Source organism: Cloeon dipterum, chromosome 4 (assembly GCF_949628265.1).
Source record: "Cloeon dipterum chromosome 4, ieCloDipt1.1, whole genome shotgun sequence".
Classification (NCBI taxonomy): Eukaryota; Metazoa; Arthropoda; class Insecta; order Ephemeroptera; family Baetidae; genus Cloeon; species Cloeon dipterum.
In genome coordinates, this window is record NC_088789.1 from 1,036,546 (window position 1) to 1,057,132 (window position 20,587).

The 20,587-nt window shown below is 38.3% G+C and overlaps 2 protein-coding genes across 3 annotated transcripts in view; one reads left to right on the top strand and one right to left on the bottom strand.

Moving 5' to 3' along the window:
- Positions 1 to 2,634, top strand: LOC135941957 (caspase-1-like). Its single transcript, XM_065487774.1, has 10 exons — positions 1 to 35; positions 88 to 156; positions 247 to 297; positions 357 to 398; positions 451 to 510; positions 570 to 620; positions 672 to 943; positions 1,212 to 1,387; positions 1,582 to 1,738; positions 2,379 to 2,634. Exons 1-10 carry the CDS (start codon positions 16 to 18, stop codon positions 2,612 to 2,614), a joined length of 1,134 nt encoding a protein of 377 aa, XP_065343846.1. The 5' UTR covers positions 1 to 15; the 3' UTR covers positions 2,615 to 2,634.
- Positions 2,626 to 20,587, bottom strand: part of Drep2 (DNA fragmentation factor-related protein 2) — a 27,555-nt gene continuing 9,593 nt past the window's right edge. The window contains exons 3-7 of one of the 2 annotated variants that reach the window (XM_065487770.1): positions 17,532 to 17,705; positions 13,414 to 13,566; positions 10,815 to 11,107; positions 8,401 to 8,698; positions 2,626 to 6,900 (exon numbers count right to left, since the gene is read on the bottom strand). In XM_065487770.1, the coding sequence (XP_065343842.1) occupies positions 6,656 to 6,900; positions 8,401 to 8,698; positions 10,815 to 11,107; positions 13,414 to 13,566; positions 17,532 to 17,705 (1,163 nt within the window). In that variant the 3' untranslated portion in view covers positions 2,626 to 6,655. Of the gene's footprint in view, positions 6,901 to 8,400; positions 8,699 to 10,814; positions 11,108 to 13,329; positions 13,567 to 17,531; positions 17,706 to 20,587 lie in introns of both variants that reach the window. The other variant, XM_065487769.1, reaches the window with a different exon arrangement.

A 20,587-nucleotide genomic window follows, 5' to 3' on the forward strand; every position in this document is an offset into this window, starting at 1 on the left:
ACGCCGCGACTCATAATGGGGGACAAGGCAAAACGGTTCGTTTTTTTCTTTAATTTGAATCAAATTTTTAAAATATCCAAATTATAGTCCTTTAGGTCCAGGTACCTCTGGTTCCCGAGGCAAAAACTCAAAACCTGTTGAGACTCAAAGACCTAGGTAAAGCAATCGGTTTCAACACAACAATATTTATCATATTTTACCCATTCTCTCTTTATCAATGTGAAATACGCATTATTGTTATTGCAGCAATTTGTCACAACCAGACGCAAGAGCGGAGGATTTGCCTTTCACTGAAGTGTGAGTAAAATTAAATTTTTAACTGTCCTGTTATTTTAAAATTATAATTACAATTTTAGCATGAGTCGCCGAAGGAGGAAAAACCTGAACTCTGCTCAAAGGTGGGTCTAAAAATTTAAATCTGCGAATTAATTAATTTTTTAAACTCTGCAGTGTCTGCTCTGCGCTTCCAAGTAGCCAAAAAAATCGTGGCAAAGACGTGCTTGACTCGAGGTGATAAGCGTTTTTATTATTTTGACCGCTTAAATTTGCTAAACTAAGACTTTTTACAGTTCCAATAACTTTTCAAGAACTGACGCAAACCCTTTAAGGAGCACCCTGAGGTGAGAATTCAGGTATACCAGTTCGAAATTATTCTGAAATTTATTGTCTAGACGGCAGTCGGCTATTCAACCCCCTCGCGAGACGTCGTTGGTGGAGGTGGCGTCGCCGGTGGTGGACATTTACGCCGAGGAGTACAACATGAACTACCCGCGCCGCGGTGTCGCCCTGATCCTGAACCATATCAACTTCGAAACTCAAGAGTCCAGAGAGGGCTCTAGCAAGGACTGCGACCGGCTCAAGGGCGTTTTGACCAAACTGGGCTTCGAGGTCAGGGTGGAGAAGGACCTCGACTTCAGCAGCGTCATGGTCACTTTGAGGAAACGTAAATTAATATAATTAATCTTTATTAAAACTGTTGTTCTTTTATTTAGAAGGAGAATCATTAAAATTCAGTTGATTACAGCGTCAAAAACTGCCTATTTTAAGAAAGCTGATTAAATTTCCAGTTTTTTTCCTGTCAATCAAATTTTTCTCAAATTTTCTCACAAAATTTATCGGAATATATCAACCTTTATTTTTTTAGGATTCAAAATACCCAAAATTAACTTTTAAAAGTTTTCCCATAAGCATCACGTAAAAACTATTTTCAGTGTCCCAAGAGGACCACTCGAAGAACGATTGTCTGGTGGTGACGGTGCTGACGCACGGGTCCAAGGGAGAGCTGTACGCCCGCGACCACACTTACGACGCGGAGAAACTCTGGCTCAACTTCACCGCCGACAGATGCCCATCACTGGCCGGAAAACCCAAAATCTTCTTTATCCAGGTATTAAAAATAAGCTGACTATGATAAATTTTTGCCCTAGTGTTGAGTCATCATTGTGCAGGATGTGGGAGATTAAAACTAATTAATTAAGGACAGGAAGCAGGAATTTGATCAGTTTTTTTATTGATAAGATAAAATAGGGTGCAGTTTTGAGATATTAGCTTTTTAATTAATTCCAAAATTATTATTTAAAGGCGTGCAGGGGCGACAACCTGGACTCTGGAACGGTGCTGAAGATCAGGAAGACGTCGGGCCTAGCGGGAACTGACGAGGTGGACGCCAGTGGCGGATCTATTCGCTACGCCATCCCCAACAATGCCGACATCATCATCGCCAACGCCACCATAGATGGTACAATTTTCAATCATTTTTTTTTCAAAAGAATCCAATTAAAATCTCAAAATTAAAGAAGTGATTTTTTAATACACGAGTTCTACAACAGCCCTTTATTGTGTTTGAAGCCGCCAACAGATGGCGCCACCGTGTACTTTCATGATAAATTTAATTTCAAGACACTTTCTCTGCGATTTCAGGCTAACAATCAATCATGCTACTGTGCATTCTTCCCTTTCTTTTGAGGTGCTGACAACTAAAATCGGTGTAGCCAATCGCCATAGAATCGTGAAAAACACTATTTTTTTAAATATAAAAAATCTTTTCCAACGTTTCATCTACGGCGAAAATGGCTGGAATAATTTTTGTTTTTAGCACGTCAAAAGAAATAATAATGAGTGAAAAATGAACGCAGTGGTAGGATTGAGTCAGCAATCGCAGCGCAAGTGAATTAAAATTAAATTTGTTACGAAAGTATACGATGGTGCCATCAGATGGCAGCTTCGAACACTAAAAGGGCTGATGCAACTGATATATAAAATCGCATTAATAATTAAAATGATACCATAATTTGACACATTTAGGGTTTAATGATAAAATTTATGAATCGAATTTGAGAAAAAAAAGTTTGTGATTATTTTTCTGATAAAAAAATCAGGGTACTACGCGTGGCGCAATCCCGGGACGGGCTCTTGGTTCATCCAGCAGCTGTGCAACCAACTGGAGCTGCACCACGACCGTCGCGACCTGCAGACCATCCTGACGTTCGTGTCGTGCAGGGTGGCCGTGGACCACGAGAGCGACGTTCCAGGCAGCTACATGAACAAAATGAAGCAGATTCCGTGCGTGTTGAGCATGCTGACCAGACTGGTATACTTCAGGCGCAAACAATAATAAATGCGCAATTAAATTTATGCATATTTATTTTAATTAATATGATTCTTGGTATGCAATGTAAATAACGACTTTAACATGGGCAGTGAGAGTGAGCTTCTAACGGAACAATTTCAAAACCGTCACTGCTCCCAACTGAATAATGTTCTTTACAATTTTTCCACTGTATGTCAATAATAATTACATGATTTATTAACACCGGAAGGAGACGCCACATTTTATAATTTTTTGTATCGTTTTTTGCTCATCTTTTTCTCGTGTCGCGCTTTGGCACCATTTTTTATTATAAATTTCATTATTATAATATATAATAATAATAGTACCCTCGAAGTGTACAACAAAATTGTGTTAGAAATATCGAAAAAATCATCCACTTGAGTGTTTTTCTCTTTTTTTCGCGTATTCTCTTCTTTCGCAACCGTCGTAATTTTCTCATTTATAAGCGCGCGCGCGATTAAGCTACCAACAATAGCGTTAATCGGGATTTCTTCATGTTCATTTTCACTCTTTTTTGTTTGTTTGTTTTAGTTTCGCGTAATATACCATACAATAGATCATGAGAAGTGTCAACAAAATATTCTCCAACATGTTATCTTCTTTTTTTCTTTTTAAAACACGAGATATACTTTTGTCTCTGCTATAATTCATAATAATAATCGTTCTCTCTCTCTGTCGTGTCTTCTCATTTTTTTTTCAGCTAAAACACAAACGCTCGCTGCTTGATTATATCAAAATGTGAGTTTGTCGCGCGAGTCGGCGAACGCTTGTCCGGCGCGGGTCCATTTTCACGATGAGATTTAATTGCAGCTTTGTCGGCGGCCGACCGGGGAAGCTTGCCAGTCTGATTTCCTCCGGACGGCCGACCAATTCACGCCATTTATATATAAAAAGGCAAATTTTCTGTCCTTGTCCATTTAACAACGTCTGCACCATTGAATAATCGTTTGAATTTAAAAAGAACCTATAAATTATTTGTTCTTTTTAGCCAGGAGAAATAACCAAGACAATTTTCAGAGTTTTAAAGACGATTCAAAAATTAATGGAAGTAAAAAAATGAAATCAATGGGACTCTAGAACGAGTTGTCTTTTAATCTTGCTATGGTCAGAAAAGCAAGATGGCGGCTACTAGGGTCCACCAGCTGATTGGAGTTTTAGAATATCTGCTCTTTCAAGGAAATAAAATAATTAGTTTAATAAATCGATCCTATTTAAATAATTTTTTTTTTATTTAGGAGGATATCCTGAACAAATATTTTTTCCATAATTTTCGCTTGGAAACCTTTGTCCTAACCCAACAAGAAATTAGATATCCTGCGAGATATCCTTTCAACAGAGCCTATGTCACTGCGCGGATATCCTCGGATTTCCAATTTCTTACCGGGAATTTCTGTTTCTTCTTGTTAAAAAAAGTGCCAGAATATTCCTTTTTTTTCAAATTTGGAGGACAGAAAAGTGGCCATTTGTGGACGACCCACGGATCCCGGCCGCGCCCGCGGGAAAGCGCGTGTCTCGTCAGGTGCTGTGTTGATTCATTGTCGCGGTTAAGAGCGTGAATTTAAAATTTTCCTCTTTCTTCAGGTATATATTATATATGTATGTATGCAAACAATCAATATAGAATATGTATCGGTAAAAACGCGCGTGTCCTTCCCGCCGGGGGCGGCAGGGACGGCCCGCGCCGAGCTGCCGCCTGCTTCGTTTTAATAATTCTCTCTTTTATTTAATTCGTTTAATATTTTCTGTCAACTGCGGTCTTTCTTCTTTTTTTTGTAATCTGTTTTGCTCGTTAAGAAAGCTATCCGAGGGATGATCAAAGGTGTGTTTGTGTTTTTGTTAGCGTGTGTGTCTTGTGTGTGTGTGTGTTTGTTTCGTGTGTATAGGTGTGTGTCGTGTATGTGTGTGTCGTGTGTGTGTGTGTGTGAAACATACAATAAAGCCATTAGGAACACCAAACCTGTCCGCAATGAAGGATCCCTCTCCTAACGTAATTAAGTAATAGGTATTTTCGGCTCGTGTCGCGCGTGCGAACGGAGCACACATGATTGCTTCGAGATTTATTCTGCTCTCGCCCTCAAAAGTGAGCAAGACGTCGGCGGCGCGGGTGCAGCGGCGGCGCGGACTCTGCATCTCTCCCCGTCGATCGATCGTGAGTTTTACAAGAAAGTGCTCTTTTTGTAAAATATAGTATTTGGCACCATTCGTATTATTAGTAGAAATATTGAGCGATCTTGCATTGTGAAAATTTGGCACTCTCTGTCTCTCTCTCGAGATATATATTCCAAGTTCCCGCTTGCCTTGTTTTGTCTATAAAAAGTGCACGGAAAGCAAGATCTTACGTACGTCCGCGTCCGTCCGCGCGCTGCACCAGCCACCGATCGCGGTTGGTTTTTACAAGTTTATAATTTTTTTCATCCTAAATTTTTCGTCCTAGCGCGCGCGTGTGTGTGTGTGTGTGTTTTGTTTCTTTGTAATCTGCACGTCTTCGTCGTCGTTTTAATTCTCTCATTATTTTGTGTTTAGCTTTGTTAAAAAATAGCACAGCACTCTCTTGGCACACATTTTTCAGCATTCACACGCAAAAGTAAAACTTCCTCTTCTCTTCTGGTACGAGTCCACACGCAAGTCGAGTCACAAAATCAGGGATCTGGCGGGTTTCGTTCGTCCTTTCAAAAAGTGTGAGAGTCAAGCACTAACATATTCAACCGGTCGTCGCCGCCACGCGGTGTGAAAGAGTGCGCGTTCTTCTGAATTCTTCTTCTTCCTCTTCTTCTTCTTCTTTTCTGCGTACGTGTGTGTTTGTGTTTGTTTTACAAATTTAATAATTCTGGTTTTTATCACTGCTTGAGCAATTTAGGACAGCACCTTCTCCACGCAAGGGCTCCGTTTCGTGACAAAAAGACTCCAGCACCTCCGGGTCGATTTCATTTTTTATTTTCTGAGAGAAGAGAGAGAAAGCCCCAAATCTCTGCGCGGGGTCTTTGTATTTGTTTAAGCCGGAGACTGCTTAATGATAAGTCTGACCAATTGTGCGATCGTTATTGATGCGGCAGTTGAGGGGCAAAATACACGGCGGCCCGCACCTGCACACTCCAACTTGATTAGAATTCGAAAAATCAACCGAAAAACACATCCATCGTGTTTGCGTGTGTTTGACTAGTGTAAACTGGAAAGCAGGGAGAAACGAGCCTGTGGCCTCGGCTGAGCGAGATTCAAATTTTTTGACAACGACCTAAACTGCGGCTTTTTACGTCGCCGCCCACCCTTCAGGCACAAAACTGACACCGGCTGAACATTTTAAACGCTCCCGCTTGATTCCTGGAGGATCAATTTCAGCCAGAAAGTCAGGCCCACAGCAAGAAATTGGATATCCAAAGATATCCTTCAGGTTGTCGAAAGATATCCTTCAAGATGTCTAAAGACATCCTCAGAATACCCAAGGACATCCTCAGGGCATCAAAAGACATCCATCAGGATAAGCCAAAGATATCCTTCGGGATGTCCAAAAGTATCCTTTAAGATATCTAAAGATATACTCAGGACATCCAAAGGATATCCGAAAGTTACTTTTGAACAGCCTGTGTGTGAGGCGGACATCCTCGAATATCCAATTTCTTTCCGGGGGCGGTCCTGAGGGGAGGGGGACCGATCGGGGGTCCGAGGCCACTGCTCGCGCTCCCAGCGCCTGATATACAGAGTACAATAGCTCGATTTTTGGCGAATATCGTGTCAACGGGCGGTGTCTGGCGGGAGGGCAAAACTTTCGAGTCTGACGCTGCTTGGGGGTGGGGGGAACAGGGAGCTTGGGGGGTCGAGAGAGACACACACAACTTGCAACGCGGTGCGTATTTGTTTTCTCTTTTTTAGAATGCTCACAGGGAGGAGAACGACGCGACGTTTTTCATCCCTTGGTGTGTCCGTGTTTTGGAATCAACAATTTTTATTTAATATTCGGCTGCCTTCCTTCCGCTGGCTCTAAAAGGGCCCCTCCTCTGGCTCACAGCAGCAGCAGGCGCAGCAGGGCCCCGGGGGGCTCTGCCTGGGCTAGAGTCGGTCCTCCTCCTCCTCCTCTTCCTCTTCGATCTCCTCGTCGCGCTGCTCGTCCTCCTTGTAGCCAGGGTGCTCGCAGATGGCGTAGTAGTTGCCGTTGTAGATGACGCCCAGCTCGCGCAGCACCTCGCCCCGAATCGTCGCCTTGATCGTCCAGTTGTAGCAGTCGTCGCTCTCGCTCTCCCGGTCCAACCGCTCCACGTCCACGATCTTCGAGTTCAGCCGCTCCAGGATTATCCCTGAAAAAACGAACAGAAATCAGAAAAATTTTACTTCTTTTAAAATCATTTTTAGCTACGATATCAAAGAACGATCTGATTATTTAGTTACATTTTTGAACAATTCATTAGTAGTTTGAATTTAAATATTAAAACTTTCTCATCTTCAGGGTTGAAATATGGTCATTTGCTGTGAGGGTTGAGGGTAGATCACCTCTTAAAACCCTGCAAATCATTAGGGGAGGTCAAGACGAGTCGAACGGTGTGCCGTTTTTGCGATTCTGACTGTTAGAACTCGAGATATGGCCAAGACAAAATTCACCCATTAGTGTTCAAAGCCGGCAACAGAAGGCGCCACCGTATACTTTTGATCTTAAGGCATTTCCGCAGTGATTTCAGGTTCAAGCCTGCTGCTTTGCATTCTTCTCTTAATTTTGTTTCTCTTGACGTGCCGAAAACCAAAATCGGTTAAGCCAATCGCCGTAGAATCGATTTAGTCTTATATCGCAGCGAAGGTTCATTAAACTCGAAAGAATCCACTGATACCATCTATTCCTGGCTTCGAACACTTAGGGCTCTTATGCAACTGGTGAATTGGCCACGATTTCTCGGCAGGCATTAATTTCACTTGACGAAGGTGTGCAATATGCAATAATTAACAGTTTGCCTCATTACAAAGAAACAGGATTTAAAATTAATAACCACAAAAGTTTAGTTGAATCCTGCAAAAATATTTATGGAATATTTTGATAAAAAAGCAAGATATTTAAAAAAATGCTGCTATATGTTTTTGTTTAATTATATTTCTCTGTTTTACAATTTTTGGCAAAAAAAGAAGTGAATCTAAATATTAAAATACACAAATAAAAATCTTATGTTAGCATAAAGACATTAAAACGTATATGAATAAAATTTGAAATTCGTTTTACAACCATATTATTTATTTGTTTATTAATTTATAATTATAAAACAAGAAAAAACTAAGATTTAATATAATTTTTATTTGTGGCGAGAAGGTTAATTTTTTATCGTTTTTACGAATTCTGTTGCGATTTGAAAAGAAATATATATATATATATATATATATATATATATATATATATATATATATATATATGTATTCATCATCAATTTTGATTTGCATTTTATTTTAAATAAAAATGGCCCTTTTATTTCGTCAAGAGAATAAACATTTTTTATCTTAGATATTATGGTTCTAGTTCTGTTTATTCTTAATGTACAGTAAGTCGAAAATATACCATCTGTAGCTAAAAAGCCCTGAACCCCGTAAAAATCGAAGGGGGCTATCATCCCTTAATTTTGAATTTTCTAAAAAAGGTCTCGAAAGGTGACCTTGACCTTCGAACTGCGATTTTTTTAATGTAAATGTTGTTCAAGATCGAAAGCTAGGTTGGGCAGTGAAAATTTCAAGGTGATATCTCAACCCAGTCAAAAGTTACATTCACATAATTCGATTTTTGGTTAATTTTTGATAAAAAAAATATTCATCGTATTTCCTACCGATGTCCTTGATGGTAAGGTGCCTCTTCTGGTCGACGGAGAGCTGGTCGATGAGGAGGAGGAACTTTTCCGAGGTGGTGGCCTCTTCCTCGAGCACCGTGTTCTCGGTTTCGCTCTCGGAGCTGTCGCCGGGGACGCCGAGCGCGTTGTGCGGCGCGTGGTACTGGTGCTCGGTGGTGTCGAGGAAGCGCACGTGCGTCCCCTTGGGCAGCGCCCCCGTCCGCCGGCCGTCCTGCACGCCGGCCTGCCCTCCGCCGTTCGCCTCCTGGATCGGCGAGGTCGCCACGCTCTTGTGCACCTGCCGGACACACCGCCCATTCAAAGTAGACAGTTTATTTCTGATTCCTCGCACTGTTTTTCTCTCGTTTGCGACACGCGCGCCGCCAACGCAAACGCCAACGGCTCCAAGATGCATTGCAATATGGAGGGTATTTTTATTTCGACTTTTGAAAATTCTGGAGGGAATTTAATTCAGGATATCTACCTGCCATTGCTTTGTTCTATTTATTATTTTATTAATTTAAAGATATTAAATGGAAAGATAAAAAGCTTGAAAACTAATTTGTAAAAACTCCATAAAGGGAAAAGAACGATTTTTAAACAACAGCCCAATTTTTTTAGTAAATTAAAACTGTTGAATTTACATTTTAGATAAAATAACGGCTATTTTTTAAATAATTAATTTTAAGCCTTATTTAAACTACTAATTTTTTTCGTTTGAAAAGAAAATGTTCGTTCAAATTTACGCTGGACCATTTAAATAACCAATTAGAATTAATTCCCATTCGATTTTGGGTTGAAATTAATTTGGTTAAAAAATACCAAAGCATATGAAAACATCCTGATTAAATTTTAATAATGCAATATCAGCAGAGATTTTGGAAAAACAAATCAAAAAATACACTCCATTTCGTTGCAGTGGAACCGAGGAAGGATTTTTTTTATGAAACAAAAAGACATCGAGACGACGTTCATTTTGAGGGTTGATTTAATCTGCGCGCGTGCCACGCCGATGTTCGAGACAAGCAATAATTTTTGGTGTTACTGCCTATCTACTTCAAATGAACTTTAAAGGAGAAAAACGGGCATTGAGCAACACACAAACACACAGACACATTGGTTTCAGGGCGCCAGGCAAATCAGATTCTTTTATCTTCAAGCAGACGATCTGATTTGTCAGCTCAGGTTCAAAATGCAGATGCTGGTCATGTTTTTTTTAATGAAATTGATTCCAAAGAAAGTAACACAAAATTAAAATTCTCGTAGGGGTTTTATTTTTTATGATCAAAATTCTGAAAAGAACAGATTTTAATTTCCTGCTATATAGATAATTTTAAAAATAGGATTTTGAGAAAAAACAAAACTTATAATTTTTATTTATTTATTTTTCTTTTTAGGAAAATGCGATATTGCGTTTTCAAAATTATTTAATAAATAAAAAAGCTCCGACAATTCTGACGAATGTAAATATTGACAAAATTGTGATTGCTCAGGGTTTCGACGCGTAGAATGAAATTAAGTGGAAAATTTTGTTCATAATTTTACTGGCGAGCCAAAACTATCCTTTGATTTAGGCCTTTTACTATTTAAAAGGCAAAAATTCATTGTCAGTAAAATTCGAAATTTTCACATGTGGTAGGAAATAAATATGTCTTTGAAATTCAATACAAAAATTTCCAATAAATTTTCAAAAAAATAGTCATTAAGTTCACCGAGTTTACCTCTGAAAATCATAGAAATTATTAAAATGAAAAAATAACTAAAGTTTCTGAGATGATTCTCTTACAAATTAACTTAATTTTGAGTATTTTGATTTTTCCCAAAATATTTTAAAGGTTCTCTAACAGCCAGATGAAATTTTCAGACAAATATTGTGCGAAAATAGTGAATTTGAGAGAAATTTGCTCAGTAGGAAAAAAACAGGAAACGTAATCAGCTTTTTTAATTTTGGCAGTTTTTAACGCTCCTATCAACTTGTGAATTTTAATGAGGCCCTTGGGAAAATCTGCAATTTCTGAAAAAAAAAACCATTCAAGACTCGAAAGTACTATTTTTTATCTTCTCACCTTCTTCTCAACTTTTAAATTTTCATAATTTTTCTCACCCCCGGGAGCAATTGATTTCAAACTGGTAAAATCTAAAATTTGGATTTTGGGGCACATTTTGGTCGGAAGTGTACGAAGAAGTTGGTCAATTAGGGTCTTTTTATGTAAAATCATTTTTAAAAAAATCCTGATCGTTCCCCTTTAAATTCAATACAAAGAATTTTTTTATAAGGGTTTTGCAGAAAGAAATACAACAATTAAATAATTATGTTTTGCCTGTTTAATTTTTTTAGAAATAAATTTGAATAAAGATGACGGCCAGCAATAGGGTGTAGTATTGTCGGGGGTGGGTGGGGGGCGAGGGCTCACCTGGATTTTGCGCCCCTCCTCGTGGAGGGCGCAGCAGTGGAAGTCGCACTCGGTGGTGTCGCCGTTGGCCGGACTGCCGCTGCGGGGCTGGTGCAGGTGGTTGGCGCACTCGGGCGTGTGCACGTGCACGGTGGCGTCGAACGACGAGCTGCCCTGCCGCACCAGCCGCTGGTACTTGCTCTGAACATCGTCGTGGTTTATCACAGTTATCTGCGGGCTGTAGCGCGGCGGGTACACGTCGTTGATCAGCGTCTCCTTCTTCCCCGTCTCCCTGTTCACCGACGTGTGCACACCTGCCAAACGCACAAATTCACACAAATCGTTTTAATATTAAAAATTAAATTTGTTTGTGTTAAAGTTTAATTTACGTCTAAATAATTTTACTGCCTGATTTAAATATTTTTAGCTTAGAAAATATTGGTCTTTGTGTTTATTTTAAGTCTTTTAATTTTTAAAGCTGCTGATGGATGCTACAAATATTTAAATTTCATGAATTGGGCACTTAAATTCTTCTCTTTTGTGCATAAAAACATTTATTATGACGTGCGGAAGTTCAATTAGAGAAAAAAATTTTTAATTTTTTGTACAAAAAAATTTGTTTTGTAATGTCTGCGTGCCAAAAATGCAATCCTATTCACATCAAAGTTGCTAAATTATCAGGATTGAACTTGATAAGGTGTCAATAATTCGCTCTTAGGCTTCAAATTGGTTTTAAAATAACTTGATAATCAAATCTAATTAAAAATTATGTTATTTTGTTTCTATGAAATTAATTACATATAGTCTCATACTAGAATAATATTAATAATGCATGAATTTTTGATACAATGATCCCATTCTCACAAATTTATAATACTTTTATTGTGTGAATTTTAGAAAATAAATATTTATGAAAATTATAAAATCATTTTCAATATTATGTGCAAAAAGTTTTTAATCATTTTAATGTTCAAATTGTGACGAAACAATTTTAAAAAAAGGACATGCTCAGCAAGCACATAAAAATGCCAATTAAATATTTATAGATATAAATTGCCAAATTGTCATGCAAACGTAATAATTTTATATGTATATCCTCTGACACAAATTGTTTTTCAATTTCCTTGGTAAATAAAAAATTTATGTGTATTTTATCACGAATATAACGCCTGGATAAAATCAAGCTTTTATTAATCAGCATTTGCTTTTTTGATATTCTTTGGCCTTGAAAATTTCAGTTTGTCAGGGGTGGAAATATTTGAAAAATTCTTTGCAATCGTAGAATTCTATGCAAAAAACAAAAACAATCTCAAATATGCAAATATAATCGATGGAATGAATTTTAACTTTTTAAAAGTCCATTGCTCAATTCTGCTGTCTTAAAATTCACTTTCGTAAGCCAAAAAAATGGGGAAAATTATAAAAAAAATCTTGATTTTTCTCTGAAAAATTCATTAAAAAAATTTTATTCAAGTTTTCGTAAACCCTAATTGTTTAATTCTTTGTCCTCAAGAAGGAATTGAAAGATTATAAGAAAATTTTTGGTAAAGGTAAAAACAAAATCAAAAAGGCAACAAGTGTTCATGCACCAAAGTTACGTAAAAGCCCTTGAGTTTTCAACCCGCCAACATATGGAGCCACCTTATACTTTCGATTTTTAAGAACTGTGATTTAAGACACAATCCTGCTGCTGTGCATTCTGCTTCGAGAAATAATTCTTTAGACGCGCTAAACTAAAAAAATCAGTTAAGCCACTCGCTGTAGAAACGTTTTATTTCAAAAATTGTGGATTTCATGACTCTACGGCGATTGGCTTCACCGATTTTGGTTTTCCGCACGTGACAAGAAAATATACATTAAGTAAAGAGTGCACAGTGGCAGGATTCAGTCTGAAAAATTCGGCTCCACTAAATTTCAGTTCCATCAAAGGAATGTTTTTGGTTCTATGATTAAAATCGACGCTCAATTTTTTCGTTTCCCGGGACCGAATTCTTCTGACCGGGAATAATTGCCTTAAAATCCATAGTATGGTGGCACCATCTGTTGGCGGCTTACCCCAACTATGGTCCAAACAATTAATCATTTTATTTATCTCATTTTAAAATACAATCATTTTGGTTTTTCGTTTCTAAAACCACCTTAATTATATTTTTACTGATAATATACTACCATAGCCAAACGACGAAATATTTGTTTTTAAATCTAAAAACAAAACAATGCTCTAAACAGAGCCAATTCCAATAGTCTTTTTTATTATTATTTGTCATCCTTAGGAACTATCGAATACCATTCAGGAGCAAATTTTTAACCTTAAAAAATATTGTTCCTGCCAAAAACATTTAGAAAACTGAGGAAATTTGACAAATGAAAATAGACATCGCAGCCAGTCGCACTTGGTACTTGGTTTGCGAGGGGTTGGCGGGCAGGGGGCGGTTTATATACGCACCCCGTGCGAGTAGGCGGGCGGGGCGGGGCGGGGCGGGAGACACCAATAAAAAGCGAGTGAGCGAGCGAGCTGAGATTTTGGCAAACGTACCAAGTTTGTCCAGACTGGTCTGGATGACGAGCGAGGGTCGCTCGGCGGCTACCCTCTGCTTGTTGGGGCTGCGAGCCTCATTACCTTTCGGTGCTTGCTTCTCCTGGTGGCGTTGATCCCAGTGCAGCACCACGGTGACGCGCCCTTTGTTGTCCATGATCTTCCACGAGGGAGTCTCATCGTGCAACTCGAGCGAATGGATCGTCTCGCATACGATGCGCGGAATTGCTGATATCGCTGCAAACACAACACACAGAAAAACGTATAATAGGAGTTCATTTGATGCCGCATTTATTTTTTAAAATTAATACCCGCAAAACGAAAAAATTAGTTGGGTTGTTTAACAATTTGTTCTACAAATTGCTATGATAAAAAACGGTAAAAATTCAAATTTTGAAAATTTTCTCCAAATTTTGCAGCGGTTGATTACATTTTTTTGGCAGATTTCAAGTTCTCTGGTAAAGATATGTCCAAACAGTGCATTTAACCTTTTAGGGAATCTCTTTCTTGTGAAATAAAATAGAATTTCAAGTAGGGACACAGTCATCTAGTAAAGAGACAGTTCTAACTTTGTAGCCACTTTTCTCATAAATTTACACTGCTAATTATATCAATATTTTGGCTTAAACTGAATCCTAAGGGAATCAGGTATTGCCAACAAGAATTTTCCAGTATTTTGCTGATAAATTAAAAAAATAAATTTTTATGCAGCATTTTTGACTATATTTTATTTTGCCAATATTTCATACATTTTAGTGTAGAATCGCTTGCTCCAACCCTTCATTCCCTCTGATGTGCGTGGGGTTTTCTGAATTAAAATTCCCAATTTTAGGGCCCCAATAGATGCCAAATACCATTGAACATTGAACTTGTCTCAACGATTACTTTTATTAATTTTTCATGAAAGATCTTATGTTCATGGCCACTTCTGGAATACACAAAATTTAAATTTGAATTTATGGGGTCCAATCTGGAATTTGTTCAGATAATTTTAGATTAAAATGTCGCCCAATAAGTGAATGTGAAAAATATATATAAATAATTAGGGTGGAGTTTGTGGCTTCTTTTTTTTAAGTAAATTTTGGAAGAATTACAAACAAATAGGTTTTTCAATTTTTTAAAGTACTATTTAATAAAACTCTTATTTACCCTCGGTTTTGGTTATATTTCTAATGAAAATAAAACCTAAAAATAACAAATTTAACCAAATTTGACCATACACCAAATTAAATATTTTTTTAATTTTACATTTAAAATATCGGCAAAGTTGCGAATTTCGGCACAAAACCTTAGCAATCAATGGGGTCGTCGGTGGTGGTGGAGGTGGACAGGGGCAGAAAATGGATTTAAAAACGTAGAATTTTACTGCGAGCTTGATAAACTTTGAATTTTTACTATACGACCCATAGGAGTCAAGTTATTATTTTTTTCAATCCAAAAATCGCGATAAGTGATATTTCAAAAATTTGTTTTTGGGGCCCAGGCGGAGCCTTATGGCCCTACGACGCCGATTCAGGTACCAATCGATGGCCCTTATTGAGGCTCTTCCACCCATTTGCTGTTTTCCAAAATCAACAATATTTTTTTTACTGATTTTGTGAAAAATTCAAAATTTTGTATTTTTAAAAAAGGTCCTATAAATTGAGATAAAAATAAAATTTAAAATTATTAATGTGTTAAAAAGTGACTAAATGTTTTGGTCGTGGACGAAATGAAAACAGGGAGCGCAGGGAAATTCGGGCGCAGGCAGGGAGAGTGGTGGGAAAGTGTTGTGCCGGCGCCGATTATCGATTGGGCCATCCTCAATGAAAACTGTAAATGTGGCGCAGCGCAGTAAAAGTGCCGGCCGCCGGTGCCGCGCCGCGCCGGCCGCCTAGCGAGCGAGCGAGCGGCGAGAGCGACATCAAAGCGGCGGCGGCGGAGGAGCGGGCGGGCGGCGGAGCGGGCGCGCCTGCTCAAACAAAAACAAGCGATTCGAGTGCTCAACACCTTGGCTGCGAGTGTAGTGCGCGCGCCCCACGCCGCACGCACCCTCCGCGCTTGCACTTTCCCTGCTGCCCTGCCCCGGCAACCCGAATCTCGCGCGCGCTGCTGCAACCCGAATCAGCCAGCGACCCTGCTGACCCACTTTTCCCACAGCCGCCGCGCGCGCGTCCCCCTTCCAGACCCCAGCACCGCCGAATCGCTCCGGGAACAACGCTATCATAATTTTCTTTGTCTTATGCGCAGTCCCTGATTTACCAACCACATTTACCTCTGAAAATCAGACAAATAATTAAGATGAAAAGATATTTTTTCTTATAGGTGATTCTCGAATAAATTAACTTGAGTATTTCAATTTTTCCAAAAATATTTTCAAGGTTCTCTAACGGCAACTGGAAATTTTCAGTCAAATTTTGTGCGAAATTAGTAAATTTTAGAAAAATCTGCTCAATAGGAAAAAACTGGAAGTTTTACTAGTGTTCTGAAAAAACGCAACGATCAATTTATGAATTTTAATGAGGCCAAACACAGGGCGCTTTCGAAAATCAGCAATTTTTTAAAAATTTAAAAATAACTTTTAAGACTCGAAAGTACTTTTTTTATCTTCTCAGTAAAAATTTTTAATAATTTTTCTCTCCCTGGAAGCAACTAATTTCCTTCGCTCATAATCGGATTTTGGGGCACTTTTGGTCTGGAAAAAATGGTCGGTGAGGGTCTTTCCAAGTAATATCATTTTTATAATAAAAAATCACTATCATTCCACTTTTTAAAGAGAAATTTTGAAGACAAATTTAAAGTCTGAGAATCAAATGACGTAAAAATTCTAATTTTACCCTACAAGATATATCATGAAATGAAAAAATCCTATTTAACTCTTGTATTTTATTAGCTCATTGTTTTACACAAGAGGTTCCAGCTATGTGGAAAATGTGTCTGTTAAAGGACATAATGCAATTATGACATTTGTCACTAGTAAAATAATAAATAACGTGCCTTTTACGATTTTAAAATTTTGATAAAATAAATTTGTTTAGACACAAAAGTGATATGATGAAATTTGATTTTTAAATTCGAATACTATTTAACAAAATTTTCAGGGATCTAAATTGACGGAGCTACGATATATTATTTACAAACTGATTATCCATACGAATATTATGTAGAACACAAATTTATAGAAAAAATAAATAATAATGATTTCCATATAGTTATTATCGTTGAAACTTTTGTTTGGAAAGTTAAGAAATTAAAATTTATTGAACAATTGTTTATTTAAAATTTTAAAATATTATTAAATATTAAGAATCATGTATTGAAAGATGCGTATGAAGAATATATTATTTGTTAAATATATTTTTTATCAAAAGATCTCAGCTACGAAATGTTTTAGCATCTGGCTGAAGAGCGGCCTTCCTTATTGTTAGCTTAAGTTCCGCCCAGTGGTGCGGCGAATTTTCAAATGTTGAGTTTGATAGTGAGCAACATTCCGAACCTTAGTAATTTGTGCAATATTTATTCATCTACCGCGATTAAATGGGTCCATTTTTGTATGGACGATTTATCATGTTGAAAAACATTGACTGTAAAATAAAATAAAAAAAAATCCGGAAAGAAAATCGAATTTAAAAAATATATATATTTGATATAAAAGAAAGTGCAATTTTCCGTGAGTAAATAAAATGAAGCTCGCAAGGTTGAATGCACGTGCGGCACATTTACGTGGCGGGATCAATCAATATGTATAACAAGTGAAGGGCTCAACTGAAACGGAACGTTGGCCGAGCTGCAGATTTCAATGAGGATGAATGGTGCGGGCGCACGTGGGCGGCCCAAATTTCAGTGTGTGGGAGAGCAAAGGTCAAAATGCTACCTCGCAAAGGTCAACCACCCTTCCCACACGCAACTTTCGAGGGCCAAGCCGAAATTTCCAAAAAAAAACTGAAATTTCCTTGATATTTTTTCAAATAAAAATTATTTTAAATTGTTTTTAGAAATTTCTCGGGACGTCCAAAATTTAGATTTGCAGGATTTTTCAAGCCAGTAGAAACTGTTCAATTTTCAAGGGGGTGTTTTTTATTTTTAGGGGTGCATCGGGGGTGTTTGGGGCCACGCGTTAGCTGCTTGAATTGCAGCTCGGCCGCGGAGGCCGCTGACCTACTTGTGGCGCTGGGGGAGGGGGCGTTTCTCGGGGTCGTGGGGGGTGGTCGGGAATGGGGTACCTGCTCGGATGACGTCGACCCCGGCGGGGTGCCAGCGCTCGCCAGGTCTCAGCAGCAGCAGCACCGTGTTGTTGGGCAGGGTGCGGAAGTAGTCGCCGTCCTCGATTTGCGTGCCGTCCGACTCGAGCAGCAGCCGCACTGGTTCTCCGGGCGGCACATTCAGCTTCTCCTTGCCTGCAACACAGTAGTGCCATCTGCTATTGATCGGCGCGCGCCCTGCCAACCCACCCGCCAACCCGCCAAACTTTGCCACTCCGCCACTCGGCTCCCTCGCGCTTGCATTCGCCAACAATGCCAACACTGCCCCGGCACCGCACGCACGCACACCTTCCGCGGAGGTCCGCCCTCCCGACGCCCACCCTGACCCGCACCAAACCTAGGACGCACGCCCCAAATCAAAACCGGCCCACGCGTGGCCGGATTTTGATTTTTGGCACGCCGCAGCCCTCCCATTCATCACTTCCCGATTTTAGCTCTTCTCTTTCCTCGTAATTTTTGGGCCAGGCTATTTTTCAAAAATTTATTTGTTGAAGCACGGCGAGATATAATGATATTTTTAGTTACATCTTTCATATTTTTATCAAGAGTAAATGCTGAAATTTTGCAACCCCCTATATTTCAAAAGTGAATATTAATTCTAACCAATCTAAATTAAATATTGCATTTCTATTGGAAAATTTGAACAATTATGGAAAATTAAAATAGCCATATTTGGTTTAAAATATATGCTTTAATATTCAAAGATATTTCCTACGTTCTCTAAATAAATGAGAAAAAAATGAAGAAAGCAAAATGTTAACATTTTCAATCCCTCAATGGCTTGAGTTTTTTTATTTAAATTTATTGTACCCTGACGATCGCCACCTAGAAGTTCGAAACGATTGTTGGCTTTTAGTGTCGTAAGTCGTCGATAATTTAATCCCAACAAACTATCCAAACAATTTGTTTCTATTAAAAAATGGTGAAGCAATGTCCTTAAATTCCCCAGTTGGGAAAACCGTTAGTGTTCGAACGTTCGAAGTCGCGAACGGATGGCACCATTGTATGCTTCGATAATTTTCAGGCAAAAATCTATCAAAAGCTCCTCCTTTATTTTTCAAATTTGAAGGAAAAAACTTCATCGGGGTGGAAAAATGGTCATTTGGGGGTAGGGGTGGAGGGTTGAGCACCTCTAAAACCCTGCAAATCGTTAGGGGAGGTCAAGACGAGCCGAACGGTGTGCTGTTTTTGCAAGTCTGGCTGTTAGAACTCGAGATCCGGCCAAGACAAAATTCACCCTTTAGTGTTCTGACCCTCCAACAGATGGCGCCACCGTGTACTTCCGATTTTTAAGGCTCTTGCGCTAAGAGAATTTCCGACTCAATCCTGACACAGTGCATTCTTATTTTCTTTTGAAGTGCTGAAAACCAAAATCGGTTAAGCCAATCGTCATAGAATCGGGAAAATCACTATTTTTTAAATACAAAATCTTTTCCGACGTTTCTACGGCGAATGGCTGGACTGATTTTCGTTGTTAACACGTGCAAAGAAATAATTCTAGAAGCAGAATGCACAGCAGCATGATTTGAGACTTAAATCAAAGCGCAAGTTCATTAAAATTGAAAGTGTACGGTGGCGCCATTCGTTGGAGGCTTGGAACACAAGAATGGTTATTAGATATTTTTATAGATTCTAGCAATCTCTGCAGGTAAAAAACTACACCTGTTATATTAAAACGCATGAAGAGTGTAAACCATTATTTTTATATATGATTTTGAAATAAAATTGTACAAATGAAATATACAAGATTTATTTGGAGCTACTGTATATATATTCAAAATTATCAATGAAGTAATTAGTTTTGAGAATTTTTTGAATAATCTCTATGCGACCTATTATTTTTAATTCATTCGATAATTTACGAATATGCATAAATTGTGATTGATAAAATTATTATGAATTAAATACTTGAAATTAATTTTTTGATAATTTATAATTATTAAATTTTTTAATAACAGTAGAAGTCATCTCAGATATATGTCCTAATTTTGGTTGTTTAAAAATCGTGGTTGTAAGAACGAAAGTGTAAAAGTTTAATTATATTGAAAAAGTTGATTGTTTTTACGGAATAGTTCAGTTTGATGGTTCTTAAATTTAAATATAAATTTAAATTTAAGATATAAATTTAATATGAAATGGTATGAATGCTGAACGTTTGGTAATTTATTAAAAAAATAAGATTTAAAAGCTTGATATAATATTTAATTAAAAATAGTTACGTTGAGGTTATTAATAATATTTTGATAGACTTAAATTTTATTGCTGTAATTATTGCGATTTAAATGCGCTTTATATAATATTTAACTGATTGAAAATAAAATCTTGCTTTTTCGCTCTGTTAAAATCAATCCTTTAAAATTGGTTTATCCAAATGCAAAAAAATTTTAGAACCAATTATTAACGTACAATAAGGTAGAGAAAATCAGCATGCAAAGGGTTTTTCCATGTTATCAAAAGGCTTCTAAAAATTTAAAGCGTTTCAGATTACTATTTTTGCTTCATTTGTTCCACTTTGAGGAACAGAAACACTGAAGAATTGAATAAAAAATTACATTTAAAGTTGGAGGAAAATAGGAGAGAGTGCGCATCTCCGTTCAAGGTTAGTCGTCTCTCTCTCTCTTTTCTCTCTTTGTGCTCGCTCTCTCTCGCTCTCTCTGGGGCTGGTGGCGCGCAGGCAGGGCTAAGTTTGCACTATGCCATAGCTCAAAGGCAGCGGCGGCGGCGGCGGCGGATTCGGGCCGAACAAAAACTCGGCGCGCGTTCTCTGTTTCAATAAGAGCTACTAGCAGTTGAAAGGCTGATTTAGGCGCAATATTGTGGCGAATTCGCACTGCTTTCCAGCTTTTCGGCCGGCGGAGCAGAGGCAGACAATGCGCGCGTCTGCTGTCTTTCGCTAAAACTAAACGCGATTCAGCTGCGCCCGCGATCAATCCCGCACTTTTGTTCCACGCCGCGCGGAAAGAGAAATCTCTTGAATCATAGTCGCGTTCAATTGAAATTTTGCCCAAGAATCTGAT

Excerpts from the sequence above, each read along its gene's own strand:
- LOC135941957 (XM_065487774.1), top strand. The coding sequence starts at position 16 with ATGGGGGACAAGGCAAAACG. Across the intron at positions 36-87 it reads ATGGGGGACAAGGCAAAACG|TCCTTTAGGTCCAGGTACCT; the intron begins GTTCGTTTTTTT and ends TCCAAATTATAG. Across the intron at positions 1,739-2,378 it reads CGCCAACGCCACCATAGATG|GGTACTACGCGTGGCGCAAT; the intron begins GTACAATTTTCA and ends TAAAAAAATCAG.